A 26,510-nucleotide genomic window follows, 5' to 3' on the forward strand; every position below is an offset into this window, starting at 1 on the left:
GAGTACAGCATTAAATTTCACGATACAAATTCAATTAGAAAAAAGAATTGGGTCACAAGATTTTTTTTAAATCAGGAGGATATTATAATTGGCAACACTAAAAATGATGTAACCATGCTAAATGGTGTTTAAAACATTGTGCCTGAAGTTAGTGGGTTGATTCTGCTATTACAGGGTGTCAAAAATTTTTTGTCATGAATTATTCATGAATATGCCTACCATTTAAATTATAGTTTGCTATTAATAAATGTTTAATTTTTGTTTTCGTACGATTCTTTATTGATAACTCAAGAGTATCCCAGTTGAATTATGTTGCCACATTATGTCTTCAGAAGGGCATAAAGTCAGTACACATGGTTCAGTAATATCTGGTTGTTTTACCCTTATGTTTCCAGTTGGCAATTTGAAATTATGGCTTCAGCTGCACTTTAAATATGTGATAATAGCATGTGTTTCTAATAAGGGCCAGCACCATTTTGTTGAGATAGTGTGAATGGTTGTCACTCATATATGACAAATGCACCTTCCTCTGCTTCTTTGATGGCCCCCTAAAAACCATACCCTCAAATCAGACCGATGAAATTAGCTGCTGTGTAAATTGTGTGTCTGAGTGGTTCATTATCTAATCACCGTCAGAACCATAGTGATAAAGTAGTTGGAAGCAGGGAAGAGGTCTGCCAGATGATTTCAGGCCCTTGTCCCCCCCTTTCTTTTCGTAAATTCTGTTTCCCTTGGAAACCCATTACTATACTAGAGAACTTCACCATTCTTTGACAGAACTTCCTGACAGTTTCAGTGTTTACTTTATTCTAAGCCACTGTGTTTATCGAATGATATATAAAGACAATTTTTCCTCAACTAGCTTTAAGACCTTATGAGATGATATTGACTCGAAAAAGAACCCTGGAGAATTTAAAATATCAATTGTGTTCTGCCCTCATAGACATAACTACCGGGTTGTGCTGTGTCTAATTTTTACCCCCGTCCTGGGTTTGTTTTGTGCGTCTATGTATGTATAATACATTTATGACATATTAGGTACTTTGTGTGTTGTTGTTAGCTAAGAATATTGCCTAACCCACCCACTTTTGCTTCCACAAAGGATCGTTTGATGATGATGATATCACACACATTGAAGGAAGCGTGGAGCCGGTTCGTGACATTGAAATAATACATGAAGAACTTAGACTAAAAGATGAGGAAATGATCATGCCCATTATAGACAAATTAGAAAAAGTGGCTGTACGAGGCGGTGACAAGAAATTAAAACCTGAATATGTAAGTAAGAAAACATTCCATTTCAAAAGTGTATATTTTGGAGTGTAGGATTGATGTGTTTTCGAAAACAGGATTTAATGATTGTCAGATTATCATTGGATTTTACTGCCCTGGAAAAAATGCACTAGTTTCTTTCGAATTTAAACTATTCCACCAGTATGTATCAAATTGCAGCAACATGTTCTTTTTAATTGTATATATTTATGTAATTGTTATATTAATAGGTACTTTTTGATAAATATAAACTACACAGTGGTGAAGATTTATTATTTGTAATTTAATAGAGAATGTGTAATTTCTGCATGTGTATACATTCTTCTTAAAGTCTGTCAAACTAATTCAAATAGGAGAATCACTGCAGAATAACAATGATTTGGACTCAACCATAGGATAAATCTGACATATTCTTTGAGTTTAATTTATCTTGTTGTTGACGTCAACACAAATCCTCTGGCAGTCCAATGTGGGTTGGGAAAAGGATGGCTTTTTATACTTCCTTGTCTAGGTCTGGGAGAAAATAGTGCTTTCAAAGTCAGGCAGGCAGTTTTTATATATGTAATGGGGGATTAGAACCCAGGACCTTGCACCATTACACTATACTGGATTTTATTTCATTCTATATTGGGGATAAAATAAGAAATGTCCTCTTCCCACCCCATGTACATGGCCTGGAATTCCAGGCAGCATACTAATGTAAAACAAGTAAAAACAAAATATCTATATTAGACAAACTCAAAAGTTCTTAAAATATGCAAATGTTCAAATTCTCCAAAACTCACAATAGACAAATAAATATTAGAGCAAAAACGAAGACTGAAAGGAAGGAATAGCTGATGATGAACCACGTGAAATAAGCATATGGCCCTAGTTTTAACATGAAATAGAGGTGGCTTCACAGATTTCTGTGTTAAATCCTGTAATAGTTTCAGGATTTATTTGCAGTAGGTTGCAACTAACTGTCCTTGACAGCTACAATAAAGAAACAAGCAGATTTGATTTGGGGGGGGGGGGGGGAGATTTCAATAACCAGTCATGAAGACACAATTTATTCACCGAAACCTAATTTATTCATTAGATAGGAAGATTCTGTAATCATAAAACACATTTTTCTTTGATACAACTTCAGTTCATATTTTTTACTACTCGCTAATGTAAATTTCACTTATATGATATATTTAGCATGATCATAGTATCAAGCAAGCAGATACATATTTGTGAAATCCTTTGCATTGAATCAAATCAAATCATATTAGATTCTGTCCAATCTAATTAATTTTTGGAATTGTTTGGAGGATATTTATATTTAATGATATATTACGACATTTTAAATTAGTGTTAATAAACTCGCTTATTTCTGCTAGTTTTTCAACAGTTACAGAATGATTATTTTTTTAAATAACTTTCTTATTTATAAACAATAGTTTAACAAAAAAGCAATTTCCATCAAGTCAGCACAAAACATATCATTAGCTGGATGATGCATTTACATTTGATTTGGGTATTCCTCTTCATTTAGAGTTTAAAAAGAAAACAAGCTTTCCAAAATTTATCTCATTTTTTAATGAATTACTCCAGAGACAGAAAACACTATTTCTACATTAGCAGAAGAAATTACTGTTAAGTGTAGTGTAACAACTAAATTGCTCTCCAACCAAATGTTAACATTACACCAATGTACAACTTAAAAAAATTAATCCATAAAAATTTCCTGAATGAATATTTTTTTGGTTTTAAAACAATATGGAGAAAGCTACATAGGGAAATACATTTAAAGTTGCAGAATTTTTAGGGAACCTTTAAAGCAATTGAGGGAGGGGTTGAAAAACTGATTTGAGTTATCTCAATTAAGCAGACGTCGACTGTAATAGATAAAATCTGAGCTTGTACTTTGCCTCAACCAACAGATTTTGGTAAATTGATCCCCAAAAATCTCCATACATGTTACGTTCCTTCCCCTCTCCCTCCTTCTCCTTCTCCACCATCACCATCACCATTTTAGTCATTGTCTATCCACTGCAGGATGAAGGTCTCTTCTGCATGTTTCTAACCAATACTGTCCTGAGTTGGTTTTTTTTTTGCAAATTGGGCTCACAAAACTTGCTGATGTCATTGATCCATTTTGGTTTAGGTCTCTTTCATGGATGCTTTTTATCAAGTGGGATCCATTCTATGGCTGCCTTGATCAACCTGTCATCAGTTGTTCTTGCTATGTGATCAACTTGTTTCCATTTCAGTTCTTTTACTCTCTTGATGATATAGTATACTTTAGTTTCTTCTCTAATCTGCGTGCAGGTCTTTCTATCTTGTCTTGAAATGCTGAGCATGTTTCTTTCTGTGGCTCTTTGCACCACTCGCAGCTTTTGTATCAATTGTGAGATTAGTATCCATGTTTCAGTGGCATATGTTAGGGCAGGCAGCACACATTGATCGAAAACTTTTCTGGCGTAGGGGAAGGTTGTTCTTGAAAATAATGTTTAATTTCCTTTATTGTATCACCGTCCATTGAGACATGAGTGATGCCCCCCCCCCCGAGGTCAAACACAACCCTGATGTAGCCCTCAATGAAATTGAGTTTGACCCCCCTGCTATAGATGTAGTAGATACAAGGATGTTTTTGACTATTTGTTCATTTTGGTCCGTAAAGTTCATCTCTTCCAAATCTTGCAATAGAACAGAGTGATTTGATAGATTAATCTCAAAATCATTGTTCTCCTCTAACAGCTTATCTCTCTTTATTTTTGTTTTTTGTGATGTCTTTATCATTTTCATATGCTCTTTTCTATAGTTTATCTTCACTTTATCTTGTATTTCCAACGTTAAAACATGTTTTTATCACTTGACATGATGTATTCAATTTTGCTTATGTATCCAGATAGATTCCTATTTTTAACATTATGTTATCCTACATTTTTCACAGGAGTAAAGTCCTATTTAGAATTTAGCAGACATTTGGATGTAATACATATTAGTCCATTACATCAATGGTTTACTGTACTAGTAGTCCTTGACTTAACAGTGATTCATTTAGCAACTATAACGGCACCAAAAATGTTACGATCATACCTACAACTGTTGCATGGTAACATGATCAAAATTTAGGCACTTGCCATCCAGCATGTATTTACAACGGTTGCAGCATCCCAGGGTCATGAGATCACTTTTTGTGACCTTCCCAGCTGGCATCAGGCAAATTAAGTCAGTGGGAGAAGCTGGATTTGCTTAAAGAGCATGTGATTCACTTAACAACCATGGCAAAAAAAACCCCCACAACTCATATAACAACTGCCTTACTTAGCAGTGGAAATTCTGGTCCCAATTGTGATCGGAAGTCAAGGATGATCTGTATAGGTCAGTGATGGTGAACCTTTTGTGGCTCGCGTGCCAAAAGAGGGGGGAGCGCAGGGGTGTCATGCGTAGACATGCCACACCCATAGTGCTATGGGCATGACCCCAGCGTGCATGCACACATGACCAGTGCTTCCCCCCATTTTTGGCATGCTTTTTTTGCCCTCTCCAGGCTCCAGAGGCTTTATAGGAGGTTGGGGAGGGTGAAAACAGCTTCCCCCACCCCCTGGAGGCGCTCCTGAGACTTTAGGAGCTTCTCTGAAGCCTCTGGAGCACAAAAAAACCAGCTCTATGGGCAAACTGAAAGTTTGGGAATGGATTTCCGGTTTGTCCATAGGGCCGTTTTTCGCCCTCCGGAGCCTTCAGGAACCTGACTTCCTGTTTGCTCGTAGGGCCGGTTTTTCACGCTCTGGATCCTTCAAGGAAGCCTCTGAGGGCGAAAAATAGCCTCAAAAGAAGGCCGAAGTCAGCTGGCCAGCGCCCATATGTGCGCTGGCTAGCTGAAAGTGCACTGCCTTGTGTGCCCTGACAAATGGCTCCGCATGCCACTTGTGGCACACATGCCATAGGTTTGCCATCACCGCTATAGGTAATACTTTTTTAGAGTCAAGTAAATGGATGATTCTTACAATATAGCTCCAACTCCCTTTAAGGATTAGTGAAAGACAGGTATGGATGTAACAACTTGATTGTATTCTCTCCTCTTATAAAAATAAATACCATTTCCCTTGAAGGAAGAAATGGTTTTTCTTTACATTTGAGAGCTATATAGTTTTTCCTTTGTGCGCAGGGATACTATAGAATATCTTTATACTCTTTATGTCTCTAGACATGGGGAAATGTTATTTAATTGCTCTGTTTTTCATAAGTGTCTTCTTCTCATTCACTTTTTCATAGGGACCCCAATTCAGTAATGGAGAGTATTTAGAATACTTAGAAATGAAAGTTTGAAGAAAGAACTGTTGTAGACTGTGTTTATTTTCCTTAAGTGTGCTGTGTGTGTGTGTGTGTGTGTGTGTACGTTTCTTTAGTACTATTTACATTTTAGTGCAAGGCATAAATCTACTGTAACGAATGGAATATAGCCTGGGCATTCTTCCTGAATTTTACTTTATTGGTTTTACTGATGCTTTACATTTGTCCATCCTCATGGTATTGGCATTTTTTTAATAAAAGGCAGGAAATAGACTGAATGAATAGAGAACTATTGTATTGTTACTTAATGTTCATGAAATTAATTTCTTGAAGGTGTAAGGATGCAGTAAAGTGTATTCCTGGATTAAATATCTTTGAATCATTGCATGACAAATATGATTTTATATCACCTTGCAAGTGATATCACCTTGCAAGTAAAATGATTTTGTTGCTGTGTATCAGAAATCTATGCATTAATGATCTCAATGTTGCATTAAATACACCCCTAAAGTTATAGCTAGCAATAGATAAAAAAATGTGTGTGTTTGTGTGTATATATCTGAACATAAGATCTATAATATCTCAACATAAGATCTATAATCTTTTTTATAATTTATAATCCCCATAACTTTTTTTAAAAAAAAGCTTGTTAAATGATAACTCTGCTTCTTCTTCTGATCCAAGTGCTTAAAAGTTCAGGACACTTGAAAAATGTAAATGACCACTAAAGCCCATCATTTTCTGTGCTTGAGAAGTATAAAAGTCATGATTCATACTCCATCTTGAAACCCTTCTATTAGGAAAAAAAAAAGGTTTCTTCTAGAATCCTGTTTGCCATTATGGTCAATGTGATAAAACGAGTGATCATTTTGCAGATCAGGTTATGCATTTATAAATATGAATATTTCATCGTTTTCTTTCTAGTAATCTTCTCCTGGAATACTGAGACAGTTTCGCATGTTATAGTTGATGAAGCACACCTGCAAATCAAGAGGGAAATAGTGTTGCTCTTGATTTTTAGGTCTCCATAAAGGCTTTGTTATGGTAAATTATGACACCTGAATGGCAGCAGTCATACTTCCTATCTCGACTCTTTGGTGTTGCTAGCATGCCAACAGAGACTTTGATAATAGGAAAACCACACCACACTAGAATATTTCTGTCTTAAAATTGTGTTGTCTCATGAAATTAATTCATTGTGCAATGGATGACTCTGTCATAGGCCAGATTGAGAAGGTGCAATATATATATGTATGTATGCATGCATGCATGCATGTTGGTTGCATTTGTGCTGATAAAAAATAATACACACACACAAACAAAAAAAATATAAATTATTAGATTTCTTTTTCAAGAAGCACATCTGTTTGTCTCTGAAAATAGAAATGTTCAGTGTCCCTCTCACCACTCCCATTCTGAACAAAGTAAGGGAGTGTGCTCTCAAATCATCATGCTTCAAAAATATTCATGAGCATGGCAAAATAATTGAATTTCTTAAAACAAAAATACATTTGAATCCCAACATCCATTTCTCTTCCATCCACTCAGATGTTTCAGTTGAATTACTTTTGAAAAAGAAATGAATCAGAGGTTTACATAGCAGGTGCAATTAATATGGCATACTTGTAGATTTTTTCAAATGGATGCATTCTTAAGTAGGTTCATATGGATTTTTTAAAAAAAAGTGATTTAAAGATATTTGTAAAAACATGAAGAAATACAAAACCAATTCTTAAAATACAAGCATAAGCGTATCAATCTAATAATGTTTAATTTTTATCCTCCCCAACTTTACTGGATAATATATTATATTATAAGTCTACATTCATGAACACGCTGCTTAAATAGAAATAAGCTTTCTCAGTAAGGAAAAGAGATAAATGAACTGATATGAGGGTATTCTTCCATCCCACGCTTATGTCAGTTCTCAGAATGCGCAAACAGAATTTTCAAAATGTTAAAAGTTTCATTAAAGAAATATTTATCATCATGAGGAAAATTGGAGCCTACGTTTTCATCACACTGGAAGTGTACATATGCTGTAAAGACAAAGGATTATAATAGGAAGGCCTGGTTAACCCACATCTACCAAATTGGTTCTTTATGATAAATAAATGATTGTTCATATGAAAAACTATCCTGGTAATCTTGCATTTTTTTGCATTGCGGATTTGGATCATGTGGTAATTGTTGATGATTCTGCTGTAGTTTGGAAATGAATAGCATAAATGGGTGAACCTGAGGAAAATGACTTTTTTCATGCTTGAAACATAGATTCAAATAACATGCACAATCATCATAGGGTTAAATGTATCTATTTTTAAATATGGTCCTATAATTTCTTACAGTGTAAGTTTAGAGACCAAGTATAAAGCGTGTTTGCTCTTAAACAAATTTGAAAGAAAGGCTGGATGTGTTACTCTCACAGCCTTTTGTTTGTGCAGAAAGTAAAAATTGTACATACAAGAGAGATTCCTGTTTATTCTGTTGAGTTTAGAATCTTAGCTGTTATGCTTATGTGTCTGTTTTAAAGTTGAATCAGTATAAAATTCCTCCAGTAGTTAAGCAGGGTTAACTAGCGGAATTATTCTAATATTGAAGAAAAGGCTAAGGGTAAAACAATGCACATTTTAAACTTAAGTGAATTATTTACTGATCAAATAAAACATTGATAAGCCCCAAAGACAACATAGTTCTGCTACCTATTTTATTTTATTTTTACATGTGTAATCTTGTTGCATGTCTCTACATAAGCTGTTCTGGCCACTCATCATAGTAACCAGCTGGGCCATTTCACCTGCTGTAGCCATTAAAGAGGACTCTCTCCCTTTAGATTAATCCCCTCCGACATTAGTTTTTAGCTCTGACAACTGGAGCAGGCATTCAGAACTTGCAGGTGGCCAGTGTGACGCACATAATTGCCTACAATTTTAGGCAATGAATAAAAATGGTCTACATTACTTGTCAAAGGTTGTATATGCAGTGCCAAGTGAGATCTATGGGAAGCCTTTTAGGGTTTAAAGAACATTTAATAGCAAGGCTGCACAGTGCTTTTTTAATCATAATGCATTTGTAATATAGCACTTTGATCTCCTCCTTGTAGGAAATGGTGTTACATTAGCCACTTTAAAAACATTTATGAGTGAAAATCAGTTATAGAAGAGTAAAAGTGATTATTCTTAGGCAGAACATGTTATATTTCATTAAAAGTTTTCAGCTTGCCCCTTTCTTGTTAAAATCTGTGGGAAGTCCCGTTCCTGGAGAGTTACAAATCAGGAACTGAGATTTAGAAGAGCTTTCGTCTTGTTTTTCCACCTGAAGCAATTGCATGATTGGGGAGACTAGTATACTAAATACTAAGGTCATATATTTATATGTATGTGACCTATTTATTGACGTGTGCCTTAAAATTTGGCAGCTAGAAATTGGTGTTAAATTCTTTAATGGAATATCACATTCAAGTTAATTTTCCTGAAATGCAGCATTTAGAACCTGGCCGTAAATTACGTCTGACAAAAAAAAAAAAAAAAAACGTGCTACTTCTCGAAGAGCTTAGTTTGACCTTTCAGACCTAAGAGGCTTTTATTAACACCTGCCTGTAAGGCAAACCTTGCCACACGCAGCTTTCAGATGCAGAACCACAAAACTGATGAGGAAAGGCTTGAAGGGTTCAGTTTGTGTCACTTGCTGTTTGCCGTTTCCATTTCACAGATGATTAATCTTTCTGTGAAGAAAGGCCAGAGAAACAAAGCACATTGGGGCTCTTCCTGCAGTTACTCCTTCTGAATGCACACTAGCTTGCTAACTAAAAGGCCTTTAGATTTCCTGCAGGGAGAGATGCTCTGAAAGTGAACGCAGCTGGTTGGAGGTCACCAGTGCAAGGCTCTTGCCATTGTGTAATGAAAGTTTTGGCAGGATTCGCTTTTTGGAGGAGATGAGAAGGTGTGGGCAAAAAATTAATGTGTAAGATGATGGCCTTTGGACATCTGAACAAATACCTTGATGGGTGGATCTTCACTAATCAGCTCAATTTCGGGATTTTTTTTGGGGGGGGGGCATCTTTGCAATATGTTTTGGTTGCTTCCATAGGATGCTTAATTATTTTGCCAACATGAAGCTTTGAAAGGCAGTTTTAAATTTACAGTTTTTTTTTAAATTCCACAGAGAAGGGAAGAGTGTAATTTGTATTTTTCTCACACATCTCTCCTCTGTGCTTAGTAATATTCTGGGCTCTGCCATTCAAATAGAGATCACATTTCAGAAGATTTGTTATATTTTGCTAACTAAAATTCCTCTCTTGCGAGAAATAACAATCCTACAAATAGCAGACTATAACATATTAAAATGTCTTTTGTTTCTTTTTAATTCCAACAGGACATAATGTGCAAAATCAAAAGCTGGGTAATAGATGAAAAAAAGCCAGTCCGTTTCTATCATGATTGGAATGATAAAGAGGCAAGTTTATAACTATTACTTCAGATTCTAGTGTCTTCCCATTAAAACCCAAACAGAGAGGTATATATGTGCACCAGATTTTTATATAAACTTTTTAATTTAATTCTAGCAAATTAATATCATCTTCATCTACAAACCATAAGTATACTTTTTTCCCACTTGCACATATAATCTATATGGGTGTGGGGAGAGACACTACAAAGTTGCATATTTTACATAATTTCTGTTTGCTATTTTTTAGATTGAAGTGCTCAACAAATATTTGTTTTTAACTTCTAAACCAATGATCTATTTGATTAACCTCTCCGAAAAAGATTACATGAGAAAGAAAAACAAATGGTGAGTTTTCTAAAGTTTAATTATAATTTCCAAGGGAACTTTAGTATTGGTTAATAAAGATATTATTGTGTTCTATTCCTTACTTAATGCTATTTTTGGAAATATACCATACTTAATGGAATACAATAGAAGTGAGAACTTTACTAAACTTAATCAATTTTCCTCTTACTAATTATTTTTTTTGGCCTGGTTATAGAATATATTGGTCATAGGACCATTAGTTGCTTTACAAAATCCATCTTTGTTTCTTGATTCTTATTTGTTCAGTACTAGAATATTTCATGTACTTTGTCCAATTCAGGGCATAAATTTTCATAATACTGACAATGGCTATCTGTCAAGCAGTGTTTGGATCAAGATCCAATCCAAAACACAATGATATATTAGAATTCTCACATCTGAAAGCAGTGAACTTTAACTTGTCCTAAAAAGATGAGATTTTGTGTGAACAATAGATGCTTGCATCTATTTTTTTAATGCAATTTATTGCATTAAAATAAAGCATCAATTAAAGCAGTTTTTAATTATTTTAATAAATGCAATTGTATGCTAAGTTATAAGAAAAATTAAGCTATTGTTGTATTTGTTTTGTAAAAGTATCCAGAACAGTGTATCAGAATTCTTTTAAAACATACTCTCTTACTCTCCCTGTACTTCATTAAGTACTTAGATGCACATGGTTTCAATTTCCCATTAAACATTCTCATTTCCATATGGTATCAAAGAGCGAGAAGACTTTAAACTGAAAAATAAACATTCACAGGCTAGAAGCCAAAACAATAATTAATGTCAGATGGTTAACTCCAATAAGTTATAAGATATATTCTGTGAAATTATTTCAGCTCAGAACTCTTCTGCTGCTATTGTTATAATGCACCTATATTCTAAAAAAGAAAAGTTGAACTTTTATAGTTAATAATTCAAGATGCAAACTTGGCAAGTTTTTCTAATAATGGATTATTTAAAATTAAATCAATCTTCAGAAAACTCTGAAGATTTTGTTGAGCTGCAAAATACTGTGCTCCAGGAGTCATTTTTCAGTTTCACACAAATATAAATTTAGGATTGTTGGAAAACTTTTTTGAAGGCTGCAATGACAATATATGTCAACATTTATTTGAAAAGAGGAAAGGCTGAATGGATGAGCATTTCTGTATTTGGGGAATTTCCAATAGATGTACTATTGCACAATAAAGACTAGTAGTTAGACATTATGGTTTTTTTAAATAATTTCTCTGACACCAATCACACGAATATCTTTGCGTATATATAAAACTGACTGTGGTGAAGGTTGACTAGAAAATATACCGCCTAAATTGTTTTTTAAAATGTATAAATATTATGTTTATATTATGAACTAATATTAGAAATAGTATTGTGTTCATGTACCAGTGATGGTTGTAGTGTTCTTTTAATCCAGATTTCGTGGATATTCATGTAATTGTAGCTGAAAGATCAAAGGGTAGGATAGTTGAGTGATGTTACAGAAGAGAATTTACCACATAACCATTTTCAGTACAGCTTCTGCCGCCTGCTGTTCCTATTTTCCCTCAAGCTAGCCATTGACAACCCCCTGTGCATCCCTGCTTGTAAAAAATGATTGAGGAAGTATTTGTCATGTATTTATGAGTGTGATATGGAATGCCATTGCCTGAAGATAGAATGATGGCCATTTTACCTTCATCCTGGCAGAGGGGTTGCTCTTGAAACCCTCCTTGTATGCAGTAGGTTTTTGCATTAAAGTACATGTTTTATTTCGAAGTATTTTATGAGGTGTCATTTGTTAATATTTCTGGTCGTATAGAGAAATGCAAGTGATTAAGACTATATTTTGTTAGTCTTATACTTTAATTAGTGACCTCTGCTTCATATTCTTAACTTCAGTTGGAAAAGTATTAGTGGCTTGGCTAACACAAACAAAGATTCCTTAGGTTTGTGTTGTATAGAGAAGAGTCTAGAATGGAGCAGTAAACATTTTCATAAGATCTTTCGGAAGGATTTACAAGAATATCAAGAGGATACTTGAAGTGTACTTGGGCATAAGCAAAACTTCAAAAACTAGAATGTGCATCTGAAGCTTATCCTTTTTAAACAAAGAAAAACGTTAATTACCGTTAACATCACAGTAACATTTTAATGATAGGATATCGTTGTTCAATGCTAGGGGAGAAGAAAACAGGGAACGATAGGAGTTTAGGGTAATTGAAGAGGTATAGTGACCTTTGGAAGATATAAAATCTGGAATGCCTACTTGCAATATTAATAAAATTAAAATAGTCATTCAGTTGATATATGATTAAGACTTTATTTCTGAAGAGAAGCTGATGGAGCAGCTGTGTTGCTTGGGCTTACATTATGATCAAATGGCACTAATCCGGATATATAAAAGAATCAGATGCAACATCTAAAATATTGCTATTCTTTAAACCAAGTTAAAGCATTCTTGAATAAGGAATGCAGAAAAGAAATTCTTCATTAAATACCTGGTTAAAAATTAGTACTGCAGTTACTTTTGATCTGCTGTTAAAACTACTGCCCAACAAACTATGCAGGATACTACAGTAGCTTCTTTTGGAATCGTTATATGACACTCATATTTACGGTCATTTTATAAAACTGGATGCTGCTGTAATAGTTTGAGATTTCTAATATAATGGTACATTTTCAGATGAATAGTTCATTCAATTTAATATAAAGGAAGGGTTGTATGGAAAGTATTATTCAATATTAGGCAATTAAGTTTATGAATTCATTCATAAACTGTATAATGATGGCATATATGAATCATAGAAGTTCAAAATAGCTTACACACACACACACACACACACAGATAGAGTATATATGTAATTAGGCACTTGGCAAATACATATTTCCACGGCTGATGAGCATAATATTTAAATAATAGTTTTTCGTATAAGAAATCATTGACCTTTAAGATTTTGATCTGATTTTTGAGGTGTATTTGGAAAAAAAGGGGATTGATTCTGTCAATGGTCTCTGTATGCAAAATATGCAAAACTAGTCTCAGAAGTGTTTTGGTAGCTGAGATGATAGAGAAGATGCAGACTTCCCTTTGCATGTATAGAAATACTCTGCGGGAGGACTCAAATCTTTCTGCAACAATAGGATCAGGCAGCAGATGTGCCACATGGGGTGTCCTGAATATATATTAAAACATTCTCTCTCTGTTCAGGCATTAGCCTAAACTGTTATGGCTAAGCTCTATACAGCAATATAACATGTACCTCCTTCAGCTACAGATCTTGGTCATGTTTTTTTTGCAAGCAAACAGAATTCTCCTCCTCATGATCTATGACCAAGTTCCAGAGATAAAGTATTCTATTTCACAGAGGACATGCAGCAGAGACAATCTATGCAGGCTATTTCTGCATATTTTGAAAAGTCATGATTTCTGGTGATTGTCTGATGGGATTATTGCCATGCACAATTTTTTTTTGTGTACGCAGGATATATAAATATTAAATTGTATGATTTATACGTATACAAAATACATTATTTCATCTATTTCTGGCTCTCTGATTTTAGATTTTCTAGGAATGCCTTTGAGGTCTCAGTAGAACTTAGAGGCAATCTTGGAAACAACAGTGTTGCTCATCATTGACCAAGTCTGACGTTTTGCATTCTCTCCCTCTCTGTGTTGATTTAAAAATTAGAAAGGGGAGCAAATGAAAGTAATGGCAGTAATGCCAGCAAAAATAAACAAACAAATGAATAAATAAAGTTTGCCACTGTTCTCCAGAATGAATGAATGAATGAATGAATTTTGCCATTGGGGGCTGTATCTGAATCTGAATCTGCCTAATGGGGGCTGTATGGTTGACCTGATAGCGGGGGGCGGAGGGGGGCAGAATTGTGATACTGATTCTGGATATTGTTAAATCCTCTTTTTATTACTGAGATGTTGCTTTATTATTGAGTTCTTTTGATGTGTGATCATGGAGTTCTGATGGTTCAATGGTTAGAATGCAGTGTTACCTGCAACCAGGTGTTTGATCCTGATGGGGCTCAAGATTGACTTCGCCTTCCATCCTTCTGAGGTCGGTAAAATGAGAACCAGGATTGTTGGGGGCAATATGCTGACTCTGTAAACTGCCCAGTAAAGCAAAGAACCCTTTTGGTTGTGCGGACTGGCGACAGCGAGGAGGGGAGAGGGGATGGTTTTGCGTGAATGTTGCTTGTCTACTGCTTCTCAGCCCAGTTCCCAATGGCCACAGCCTGGTAGGAGATCCTACCTGGTAGGAGGTAGGAGGTAGAATCTCCTACCTGGTAGGAGATCCCAGCACTATGGGGCAGTATATAAGTCTAAATGCTATTGTTATTTCTGTGTTGTCAGTTCCTTTGCAGCAAAAAGTCTTAAGATGCCAATGCTGTTCAGTTTCCATTGGAACTCAACATTTACTTCTATTCTTATGGGGATAGTTGTATTTTGGCGTAAGTCCTATTGAATTAAGAGAACTTCTACATAAATAGCTTTTACATGTGGACAGTAAGAGAGTTTGCTATTCGTAATTTCATTGCTACACTGCCTTTTTGTCCATTTATATTAGTTTGTGTAGCTATTTGAATCATTCCATAACTTTAGGATCCCTTATATATGTCATATTGTCTTCTATCCTTTATGTTTTGTTGGAAAATATTTGGATTAGATTTATCAATTTATATAGGTTTATTATAAAGAGTGAAATGAAAAGCTTTCTGAGAATAATGTCTGTATTTTTCATTTGCTTGCAGTAGAAATTTCCAATCAATGTCAGTTTTACTTTTTTATTGTTTTTTTCCCTGAGGTTACTACTGTAAAACAAAAATAAAAACATAAGTCAGGTATCTAAAATAGTAATCAAAATGCAATCAAATACTCTAAAATATGACCACTGTTCTTTAGTTAAAGCTTATTTAAGCATATGTAAGTTTAAAATGGCAGCATTTGGTGGAAAACGGATGGTGTCTTTCTATCATAGGAACTACTGAGACAGTAAAAAATAAAATAATAAAGGTAGGGACTTTTATTATAGATATGGAGTACTTCAGGCTTCAGTATTTGTGTCGTGTCAGTGGGCATTCTCTAGTGAGGCTCATCTTTACCAAGTGCAGTTGTTTTTCCTAAATACATGTGGAATTTATATTGTGGTTTGGTGTTCATTGTTTGGTGTGCCAATGCAAAATCATGCATGCTTCCTACCTCCCTTCTTCATAACTGGGAAAATAGATTAAGTGAACAATTCTAATTGAGAAAAAGGATATTTCAGGGACAAGTCTGTTTTTTTTAAAAAACATTTGGAGTAGAATTGAGCTTTGCAATGTGTAATATAATCTTAAGCCAAAACAATGGTTTGCCCCCCCCCCCCTATTGAGGATTGGAAAGCCTTTAAAGAACCTAAGTCAAGGCTCCAGCATATTTTCTGGTTCTTTGTCTTCAGGGTCTCTTCTACATTGTTATGCCATAGCCATTACCTTATTTTTCGGAGTATAAGACGGACCTTTTTTCCTCAAAAAAGAGGCTGAAAATCTGTGTGTGTCTTATGCATCAAATATATCATTTTTTGCCTCCCGAAGCTCTGCCCCTTCACCAAAATGGCTGTGCCTAGCCTTATGGAGGCTTTCAGACAGCTCCTGGGGGCTGGGGAGCGCAGAAATGAGCAAAAAATGGGCCATTCCCCCCCCCCCCCCAAAGGCCCCAGCAGCACTCTCTAAGCACTCTCTAAGGCTATGCATGCATTTTTTGACAAAAAAACAGCCCGTTTTGTTTTGCTCTTTTTTGGCCCCCACCCCCCAGGAGAACTCTGCAAGCCTCCCCCCCCCCCCGAGGCTATTCATGCCTTTTATTTGAAAAAAAGGACCCGTTTTCGCGAAAAACGGGCCGTTTTGGGGAGGTTTGCAGAGTGCAAAAACTTTTTTGCCCCTTTCAGAAAGCTCTTTAGTTAGAGCGATTAATGAGAATTACATTGATCAAGTGCTGTGCCAGCAGAGATAGGTGCTGCAGGTTGTCAGTGATTTCCTTCTCCAGCACATGGATAAATGCACCTGGAAACATCTGCCTACCTACCTACTCTCTCTCTCCCTACCTACCGTATTTCTCTCTCTCTCTCCCTCTCCCTCTCCCTCCCTCCCTCCCTCCCTCCCTCTATCTATCTACCTACTTTTTTAAAAAAATTGCCTCTTCAAAACCTTGGTGCATCTTATACTCCAGTGCGTCTTATACTCTGAAAAATATGGTAATTTAAGACATCCTCAGGTACACACTGTGGACTTGAAAATGATTTGTGGGTCTCTGGGACTCCTTTCTTTCTCCCAGAGGTTGGTTCAATTTTGGAGCCTGAATACAGAGATACAGACTTTGCTCTTTGGATCTGCTTTAAATTGGCAAGCTTAAATGTATATAAGTAACATCTGTTTGGCTGGATATAATATGGGTTGTTTGTGTGGCTTCTTTTGATACTTTCCTGAGTAATCAGGAAGGAACAGGCTAGCTTAATCAAGAACAGTGTCCTAATTGGTAAAAATAATAAAGTTATTCAAGCTTTATACAGGTAGTCCTCTATTTATGATGACAATTGAGCCCAAACTTTTGGTTGCTAGGCGAAAAGTTAAGTGAGTTTTGCTCCATTTTACGACCTTTCTTTCCACAGTTGTTAAGTGAATCCCTGCATTTAAGTAAGTAAGGTCAGAAGGTCACAAAAGGTGTTTCATGACCCTGGGACACTGCAACTATCATAAATATATGCGTGTTGCCAAGCATCTCAATTTTGATCACATGACCATGGGGATGCTGCAATGGTCCTAAGTCACTTTTTACAGTACTGTTGTGACTTCAAATGGTCACTAAACAAATACTTGTAAGTCAAGGGCAACCTACCTATACAATAGAATGTCTTATGGAAGGAAGGACTATATATATATATATATATATATATATATATATATATATATATATATATATGTATATGTATATGTATATGTATATGTATATGTATATGTATATGTATATGTATATGTATCCTGTTTCCCCTAAAGTAAGACCCAACTGGAAAATTAGCACTAGCATGATTTTTCCTGATGCTCATAATATAAGCCTTACCCCCAAAATAGGCCCAAGTTAAGATTGTCAGCCAGACGGATGCATTTAATACTGTATTTTCCCAAAAATAAGACCTAACCAGAAAATAAGCCCTAATTTTGGAGCAAAAATTAATATAAAACCCGGTCTTATTTTCAGAGAAACACAGGGTATATGTATATGTGGGTATGTAATTCTGCATCACTGCATACAAGTGATCTTCAACTTATGACTGGTTGCTTAGTGACCAGTTGAAGGTACAATGGACCACCCCAGGGGGAGGAAGCTTATGACCTGGTTCTGAAGTTTGGCGGTTCCCCTCAGTCACTTACTTGATTGTATTTTAAGCCATTGGCAACTGCCTGACATTTGCCGTGTCCTGAGGTCACATGACCACGTTTTATGATGTTTTGGAAAACATTTACTTCTGGTTATAGCTGGCGTACAGTGAACAATTGGTTTGCCTTCACTCAGTGACCATGATGGTTGCTTTATGACAATGGTGTTTCTTTAAAAAACACCACAAAATAGGTTGTAAAATCAGGTCAGTAATATAGGTGACTTGCTTTATTACCATTATAAGTTAAACTGTAACTGCGACGAGAACTTCCATTGCCAAGTGATATGAATGTTAAGCGAGTTGTGCCTTATTTTACAATCTTTTTTCCATGGTCATGAAGCAAATCCCAAAGTCATTAAACGAATCTGATTTACCTCATTGACTGGAACAATTGCAAATGGTGATCGTGTAACCCCAGAGCAGTGCAACTTTTGTAATGCAAGCCAGTTGCTAAGCGTCCAGATTGGGATCACATGACCAGAGGACATTCTGATGGTTGTAATTGTGAGGACTATTTGTAGAGGCTTCATAAATAGATTTAATACCAAATGATTGCATAATCTTTGAATTCTGTACAGAAACAATATAGCATTTCCAGTTAATATGACTAGGAATTAATTTTCCAGTTAGCATGATATGTATGTATGTATGTATGTATGTATGTATGTATGTATGCATGCATGCATGCATGCATGCATGCATGTCTTTAATTTATACAGCAGCCTATTTAAAATATATGATTCTGGATTGCTTATACCAGGGATGTCAAACTCAAGCTGTCACAGTATCATCATGTGACATATTGGGACCTCCCCCCTTCGCTAAACCGGGTGTGGGCATGGCCAGTGCGTGATGCATCCGGCCCATGGGCCGGGAGTTTGACAGCCCTGGCTTACACCAATAAAAATATATAAAAAACAGAATGCAATGTATTATTTCAGTTATACTTTTGATTTCTTAATTAAAAAAAATGGTATGAGAAACATTTGTCTTTAGTTCCCTTTATACCTCTTTCATTTAACTTTGTCAGTTTTGGATTTTTTATAACATAGCTTAACAAATTGAGTGGTTGAATTAATATGAATAAGTATATTCTCTGAGTTCTATTATTAAATACAAATATGTAAATAATTCAAATGGCAATATTGGGGTATATTTATTAAAACAATTTTTAATTGGCTAGATTTTTCTTCATTCTTGAGTTCTTTTTCCTTTTTAAAAGCAATATATTATATGTACAGTATTTGAGAGTGATTTTGATATTCAGCTATTTCTTTGCTCTGATAATAGAGAGTAACTTGCTTGTTCTATTCATGGTTTGCAGCAGATCAAAATGATTTGATATGCTAAGCTTTTTCTGACATGATACGAAGTTTTGACAAACATGCATGGCACAGCAAGTGTCCAATTCTAAAGAGCAAAATAAATGCAAACCACCATTATGGGGAACACAAACAGGCTTTGAAGGCAAGTTATTAGTAAGCAAATAATTGTTGAACTGTTATGAATGGAATAGAATGTTAAAATACGGCATGATTGGCTGATGTTACATATGTCCTTGATTACCTTCCTTGTGCTTTTATCCTAATAAGTGACATTCTTTGTATTCCTTTGGACGGCTAGACAGTCTGACACTAAAGAAGAATAAATATTGCATGTGGTACACATTAAGCTGTCATCTAAGACAGCATTTATAAAAAGTAACCGGAGAAATTCATAAGAAATTCTGCCCTGCTTTGGTTTCCTTCTGTAGCCGTAATCATCAAACTTCTTGACACATTCAGATTTTCTAACGTGACTTCAGTTTATCATTGCTTAATATGTGAATATTTTTGTGGATTTTTACTTAAAGACATTATTCATTATTATTGTTAATTTGAGTTTTATTTATAAAATGTTGCCTCCAGTAAAGATTTGTAGAAAAATAGCAGTAAGAGTGAAATATATAATAGAAATCTCAAAAATCTTTATAGAAGAACTGAACTAAATACCTTCATGCTGTTAAACTAATATTATATAAATAACTGTCTCCGTTGGGAAAAATAAATAAAGATTTGACTTATTTGAAAGGTGTAATTTATCCGAAATTGAATTTAACGGTGAGGCTAGCTTCTCCCACAAAACTGAAGAAAATGAAGCAAGAAGACAATGAAAATAGCAAAGCAAATAAGCTGTTAAATTTCATGTTCTTTAAGTCCAAATATCTAAAGATTTTAACAATTCCTACAAAATAATATTAAGTAATAAATTAGTCTTCAATATATCCACTGACATTTGGAAAAGCACACTCTATATAGCGGTTTTGATAGGATTCAATTAATTTCAGTCTGTTAACATAATGGAGAAGTGCTTGAAAATTAGGCAGCATTATTATTCTGTTGATAAAGGACCCGGATTGTTGGGGGCAATACGCTGACTCTGTAAACCGCCTAGAGAGGGCTGAAAGCCCTATGAAGCGGTATATAAGTCTAACTATTGCTATTAACTATTGCTATTAAATAAGATAATAATTTCCAGCTATAAACCCCTTTCTATATCCTATTTATTTGTTTCCTTCCTTCTTTCCTGCCTGCCTATTGTACTAGTTATTTACAATTTATGCTTGTCTACCTTAAATTCATGACTTTGAGTGGCCAACAATAATTAAAAACAGCATAAAAACAGAACAATAAAAATAAAACACATATAGCCTTGTAGGCAAGATAAAACTAAAACCACTAAAATAAAAGTGGGATAACCCTTGGGTGGCCTCTGCCACACATCCACATCCCTAACCCCATTGACTGAGGAAACCTTTCAGGCCTCGCGGAGAGGCTTACAGGGCTGTACCCAATCGGATTTCTGAGGGAATACTATTCCCAAGGATGGATACCACAATAGAAAAAACCTCTCTTCTCCTTATCCCTGACTCCAAAGTAATCGCAACTTGGGCTTTGGGGAACAGTCTCAACAAATTTTCAACACACAAGAATTAGTGTGTTAGTAGGTAGAAATGTTTCATCTTCACCTATGTGGCTGATAGAAGCCTTTTGCTATCTAGTTTGATTCTGCTCAAAGTTTTCTGAAGTACAGGTAGTCTTCGACTTACAGTTCATTTAGTGACTGTTTGAAGCTATAATGGTGCTGAAAAAAGGACCTTACGACCATTTTCCAACACTTACCGTATATACTCGAGTATAAGCCGAGTTTTTCAGCCCACTTTTTGGGCTGAAAAAAGCCGCCTCGGCTTATACTCGAGTCTACAACTGGATCCGGCAGTGCTGTTGCCTGTTGGAGGAGGAGGAGGCGAACCAGCCTGCCATCGCCAGCCACCGCCAGCCCCGCCGCTCTTCCCGCTCCCTTCCAAGCCCCACAGTCCAGCGGACGGAGCAGAAACAGCCCCGGGGCTTCGCTGCCGCTCCCCGCATTTTTTGCACGGGGATCCCTTGGAGAGGGGATTCTAGCCTGCCATCGCTGGCCACCGCCAGCCTCGCCGCTCTTCACGAACCTTTCCAAGCCCCACAGTCCAGCGGACGGAGCAGAAACAGCCCCGGGGCTTCGCTGCCGCTCCCCGCATTTTTTGTACGGGGATCCCTTGGAGAGGGGATTCTAGCCTGCCATCGCTGGCCACCGCCAGCCTCGCCGCTCTTCACGAACCTTTCCAAGCCCCACAGTCCAGCGGACGGAGCAGAAACAGCCCCGGGGCTTCGCTGCCGCTCCCCGCATTTTTTGTACGGGGATCCCTTGGAGAGGGGATTCTAGCCTGCCATCGCTGGCCACCGCCAGCCTCGCCGCTCTTCACGAACCTTTCCAAGCCCCACAGTCCAGCGGACGGAGCAGAAACAGCCCCGGGGCTTCGCTGCCGCTCCCCGCATTTTTTGCACGGGGATCCCTTGGAGAGGGGATTCTAGCCTGCCATCGCCGGCCACCGCCAGCCCCACCGAGAAGAAACCTCACTGATGCAATCCATGAGAAAAATATACAAACAACATCAATAGTATAAAGCAGTGGTCCCCAACCCCCGGTCCGCGGAGTACCTGGCTCCGGGCCGTGCAGCGGCCGGGGGCCATGATCCCTGCTGCCTCTTCACCCACACGCGCAGCCTGAGATCAACCCCGGGACTCGAACCCGAGAGCCGCCACTCCGGTCCAAACCCCACTCCCACCCCGGCCGCCCGGCCGGCCGCCTTGGTAGCCCGTGGAGACGGAGCGCGTTCGGTTAGCCGCTACCTGGGGGCGCCGTCCCCATGACGTCACCGCGGAGTCCTCGCCTCCTTCCCTGGCGAGGCTTTCTCCCCGCCAGCCAATCAGAGGCCAGTCCCCGGGCAAATGGGGACAAGTTGCTGGCCGGTCGAAGCAGAAGCGGGAGATTGGAGGGGGGGAGAGAGAGCGAGAGCGAGCGCTGGGCGGGTGGCAGCGCATTCCACAGCGGACTAGGCGCGCCGCGGGCTGCCAACCCCCCCCCCCCCCACACACACACGTACACACACTGCCTCTCTGGCAATTGGCTGCCCAGGAAGGGAGCGGGGAGCTTTCACAGATAGGAACGTGATGGGGTTTGTTTTCTTCCCCCACTCCTGAGCCCTTTTTTTTTTTTTTTGCTTGCCTTCTGGGGTCTCCGCCGTGGAGCAGCCGAGGTCAGATGGGGAGGCGGAGAGAGAGAGAGAGAGAGAGAGAGATGGGCGGGTGGCAGCTGTCTGTGAAACATCTTCCCCTCCCCACCTCCTGGGCAGCCAATTGCCAGAGAGGCACGGTGGGGGTGGTGGGGGTGGTGGGGGTGGAAGGAAATAAAAAGAGAAGTTGCTCTTTCATTTTGCAATCTCTCTCTACGACCTTGTTTCATTCTCTTCCCTTTTGTTTCGTCCTCATTTCTCAATCTCAGCAACTTTAACACTTTTGGACTTCAACTCCCCAAATTGCCCAGCCAGCTAGAATAGATAGATAGATGGTGGATAGGTGATTGATAGATAGAGAGGGATGGATGGATGGATGGATGGATGGATAAATAGATAAATAGATAGATAGATGATAGATAGAGGATATATACACATACACGCATACACACATACATACACAGAGAGAGACAGAGACAGAGACAGAGACAGACATGGATGGATATACTATAAAGAATAATCCAAACTCCTTGGATGTTCTGGGCACCTTTTTCCCACCTGGGCCTATTCACAGATGCCACTTCGGAATTTTTCTCAGGTTCCCTGACTCCTGTTTGGGCACACTCCCTAATCTGGTTCAGTGGTCTTCAACTCCCCCCCCCCCAATGAATGGGAAGACACTCCCCCCTCCATCCCCAAATCCTGAATGCCTTTGCCAACTGGAAGGAATGGTGGCTGAGAAGCAGAGTTACAGGGATTCCTTGGGAGAAAACGGCACATTTTTGGTTCTTTTCACCTCATTTTATTCCGTCCAGAAAATGCGGGGAGCGGCAGCGAAGCCCTGGGGCTGTTTCTGCTCCGTCCGCTGGACTGTGGGGCTTGGAAGGGTTCGGGAAGAGCGGCGGGGCTGGCGGTGGCAGGCGATGGCAGGCTGGTTCACCTCCTCCTCCTCCAACAGCACTGCCGGATATCCGTCCAACGCTGCGGGGGTGCCAGCGGGAGCTTTGGCGGCTTCACCTCAGCCGCAGTGCTGGGCAGCAAATGTGCTGGTGCTGTTGGAGGAGGAGGAGGCGGCGGCACCTGAGGACAGGACAAGAAGCAATGGAAACTTGTCAGAAGGAGACTCAAGCTGGAAATAAGGAGAAATCTGACAGTAAGAACAATTAAAATCCTAGGAAAATGTCCTTTCATGAAAAATTACTTTTTCAGTTAACTCTGCCTGACATTAGTTGGGCGAACAGAAATATTAGTTGGCCAATTCTAAAAGGGAGCACCAGAAAGAACTTAAAATATTTTTTAAGAGAGCTGGGTTTTTCATTTATATTATATGTATGAACAGAATTAACACAAATTGCAGATACCAATCAAACATAAAGAAAAAAAGGATGAAATAATGCTCATTTTTAAAAACTCAGTGAAAATAAAAACAATATACCAAGAAGGTGGCATACTGGTTGTGATTTGATCTCTTCGTGGGATCCCGGGGATCCCCTATACAAGTATTTTAATATTGCAGACTTGCAGTATTATAAGTCATACTGATATTATAGAACACTTTAATTAAGCGGGTCCCTTGAATAAACATAACTTTGAGTTTCAAATAACACTGATTTTTTATTTTTGAAATTTACCGGTATCTGCTGCATTTCCCACCCTAGGTTTATACTCGAGTCAATAACTTTTCCAGCTTTTGGGGGTAAAATTAGGTGCCTCGGCTTATATTCGGGTCGGCTTATACTTGAGTATATACGGTAAAACATTGCAGCATCCGTGTAGTAAAGCAATCAAAATTCAGATACTTGGCAAGTGGTATGTATTTATGGCCGTTGTAGCATCCCGGGGTCACATGATCCCCTTTTGTGACCTTCTGAGAAGCAAAGTCAGTGAGGAAGCCAGATCCACTTAACAACCATATTATTAAATTAACTGCAATGGTTCACTTGACAACTGTGGCCACAAAGGATGTAAAATGGGGCAAAATGCAGTTAATAATGTTCACTTAGCAACATAAATTTTGGGCTCAGTTGTGGTAATAAGTCAAGGACTACGTGTAGTGGCTTGTTCAGAAAAGAAAGGTGGCTTAGCCATGAATCAGCTTTACATTGGCCCAATAAAAGAATGAACTATTCAAAGGAGGGTCAAATGTTGAAGTCTGTACTCATGGTCAAGCAGCACTCAACAAAAGTCTACACTGTTGGGTCTCCTACCATTTGTACCAAATTTAAAAATGAATAAGAGCTGCAAGTGGGATTAGGAATTTTTAGTTTCTCGATTTTGTTGGTATCATTCTCCAGCTTTAAAGTGATTGTTTCAGAGGTGGTATTCAGCAGGTTCTGACCAGTTCTGGAGAACAGGTAGTGAAAATTTTGCGTAATTCAGAGAACCGGTAAACTGTGACTGGCCCCGCCCGCATCTATTCTCTGCCTCCTGAGTACCAGCTGATCGGGAGGAAATGGGGATTTTGCAGTAACCTTCTCCTGGAGTCAGGAAGGAATGCATATTTTATAGTATCCTTCCCCCAGGAGTGGAGAGGGAATGGGGATTTTACAGTATCCTTCCACTCTCACCAAGCCATGCCTACCAAGCCACGCCCACAGAATCAGTAGTAAATTTTTTTGAATCCCACTACTTTGAAATACTTTGTTACAGTGGAACTAATACAGACATCCTTCAAAAGATCTCAGTAACAGGATGTGTTTAATTAGTTTTAAAATACTAGAAAATCCTGTATACATAGATGGGTGACTTTGGGGCATTTATTCTCTTTTAGCCCAGTTCACTTCACAGGGTGGTTATTGTGGAGAAAATAGGAGGAAGGTGTATTGGATGTGTTTGCTGCCTTGAGTTATTTGTAAAAATAATAACTAAATATTTTTTACATCAATACTCTTATTGCTATATGAACAGATCCAAATAAATATGTTTATATTGCATCCAGATTTTTATTTTTGTAGGAAATGTTTTTTAAAATTCAACATACAATTGTTTCTCGCAAAATAATTTTGTAAGTAATCAAAAGCCAATGTGTTTGTTACATGTTGTAGTATAGGATGTAGAAAAGTAGTTTGACTTCCACACAGCCACAAGCATTTGTATTAATCTCGAGTTAGAATCAATACTCGTTTTGTTAAGAGTACCCTTTTTGACATGGATGGAACCTATGGTAGTGATTGGGATCTAAATAATCTATTTGGGTTGAAGAAAGTTTTCTCCCCCAAGTATAACACAGCTCAAATATTACCTTTAACTGTTAACTCTCTAGACCACTACAGAGCACAAAATATTTGCCCAACTGGTAAATTGAACTGTAAGTCCCACTGTGGGAAATTGCTTTGCTGTGCTCCAAACAGCAGTTATCTTAGTAATTGTACCTGAATTCTTTTGTGACTAATAGACCACTGATGTCCTTTTCTCATGACAGACTCTTTTAGTATTTAATTGCAAAAGAAAAATACCTATTCTGACCTGTGTCCTAGTGCTTAGAAATGTTTAGGTAGAATAAGTTTAATTGGTGTTAGGAAGAACGCTGTCCTTGTTCCAGGTTATAGCATACATACCTAGCATTTCACATTCTAAACTGGAGCTCACAACAAGGAGCTTATCAGAGCAAATTGTCCTGTCCGTCCCCTTCCTCACTCAAAACCTAATGACCCTTTATCATCATGGTTTAGATTGCTGGACACAGATGTGAGAAAATACAAGTAATCTACAGGTAACTACAGTAGCTGCACTGATGTTCTCAGGAAACTAACTGCTGAGAAGATAAAAAGCTTCCCACAGAGCCTGTGACTTTCCAGTAGCAAAGCACATCGTGAGCTCATACATGAAGTTTTATTTGTGGAAGACTCACAATAAGATGCATTAGAACATCCAGCAAAAACTGTTTCTATACAAGCTCCAAAAACTTGGTTGATTTGAAGATTATTAATTGATAAATTATATAATACAATAAATTCAATGCGTTTTTTTCTGATGGAAAAGAAATGAGAAAGATGTATTAATATTGAAATTATACTTTCAGATTCTAGAGGGCATAATGCATTTCAGACTTGTTTTCTTTATTATATGATAGAAGATTGCAGTATTACTAATAGTAATTGTGGTGCCTTAGAGAAAAGCTTCGTTAAATCTTTCAATAATTATATTTTAAAAGAAGGGTGCTTGTTGTTAGA

At 37.6% G+C, this 26,510-nt stretch overlaps 1 protein-coding gene across 2 annotated transcripts in view; it reads left to right on the forward strand.

Annotated features, from left to right (window-relative positions):
* The window catches only part of OLA1 (Obg like ATPase 1), a 104,561-nt gene that overhangs the window by 45,727 nt on the left and 32,324 nt on the right, over nucleotides 1-26,510 (forward strand). For both annotated transcript variants that reach the window (XM_032224682.1, XM_032224673.1), the window contains exons 5-7: nucleotides 1,103-1,278; nucleotides 9,913-9,993; nucleotides 10,235-10,332. In XM_032224682.1, the coding sequence (XP_032080573.1) occupies nucleotides 1,103-1,278; nucleotides 9,913-9,993; nucleotides 10,235-10,332 (355 nt within the window). The remainder of the gene's footprint in view (nucleotides 1-1,102; nucleotides 1,279-9,912; nucleotides 9,994-10,234; nucleotides 10,333-26,510) is intronic.

The sequence above is a fragment of the Thamnophis elegans genome, chromosome 1 (genome assembly GCF_009769535.1).
Source record: "Thamnophis elegans isolate rThaEle1 chromosome 1, rThaEle1.pri, whole genome shotgun sequence".
NCBI classification, from domain to species: Eukaryota; Metazoa; Chordata; class Lepidosauria; order Squamata; family Colubridae; genus Thamnophis; species Thamnophis elegans.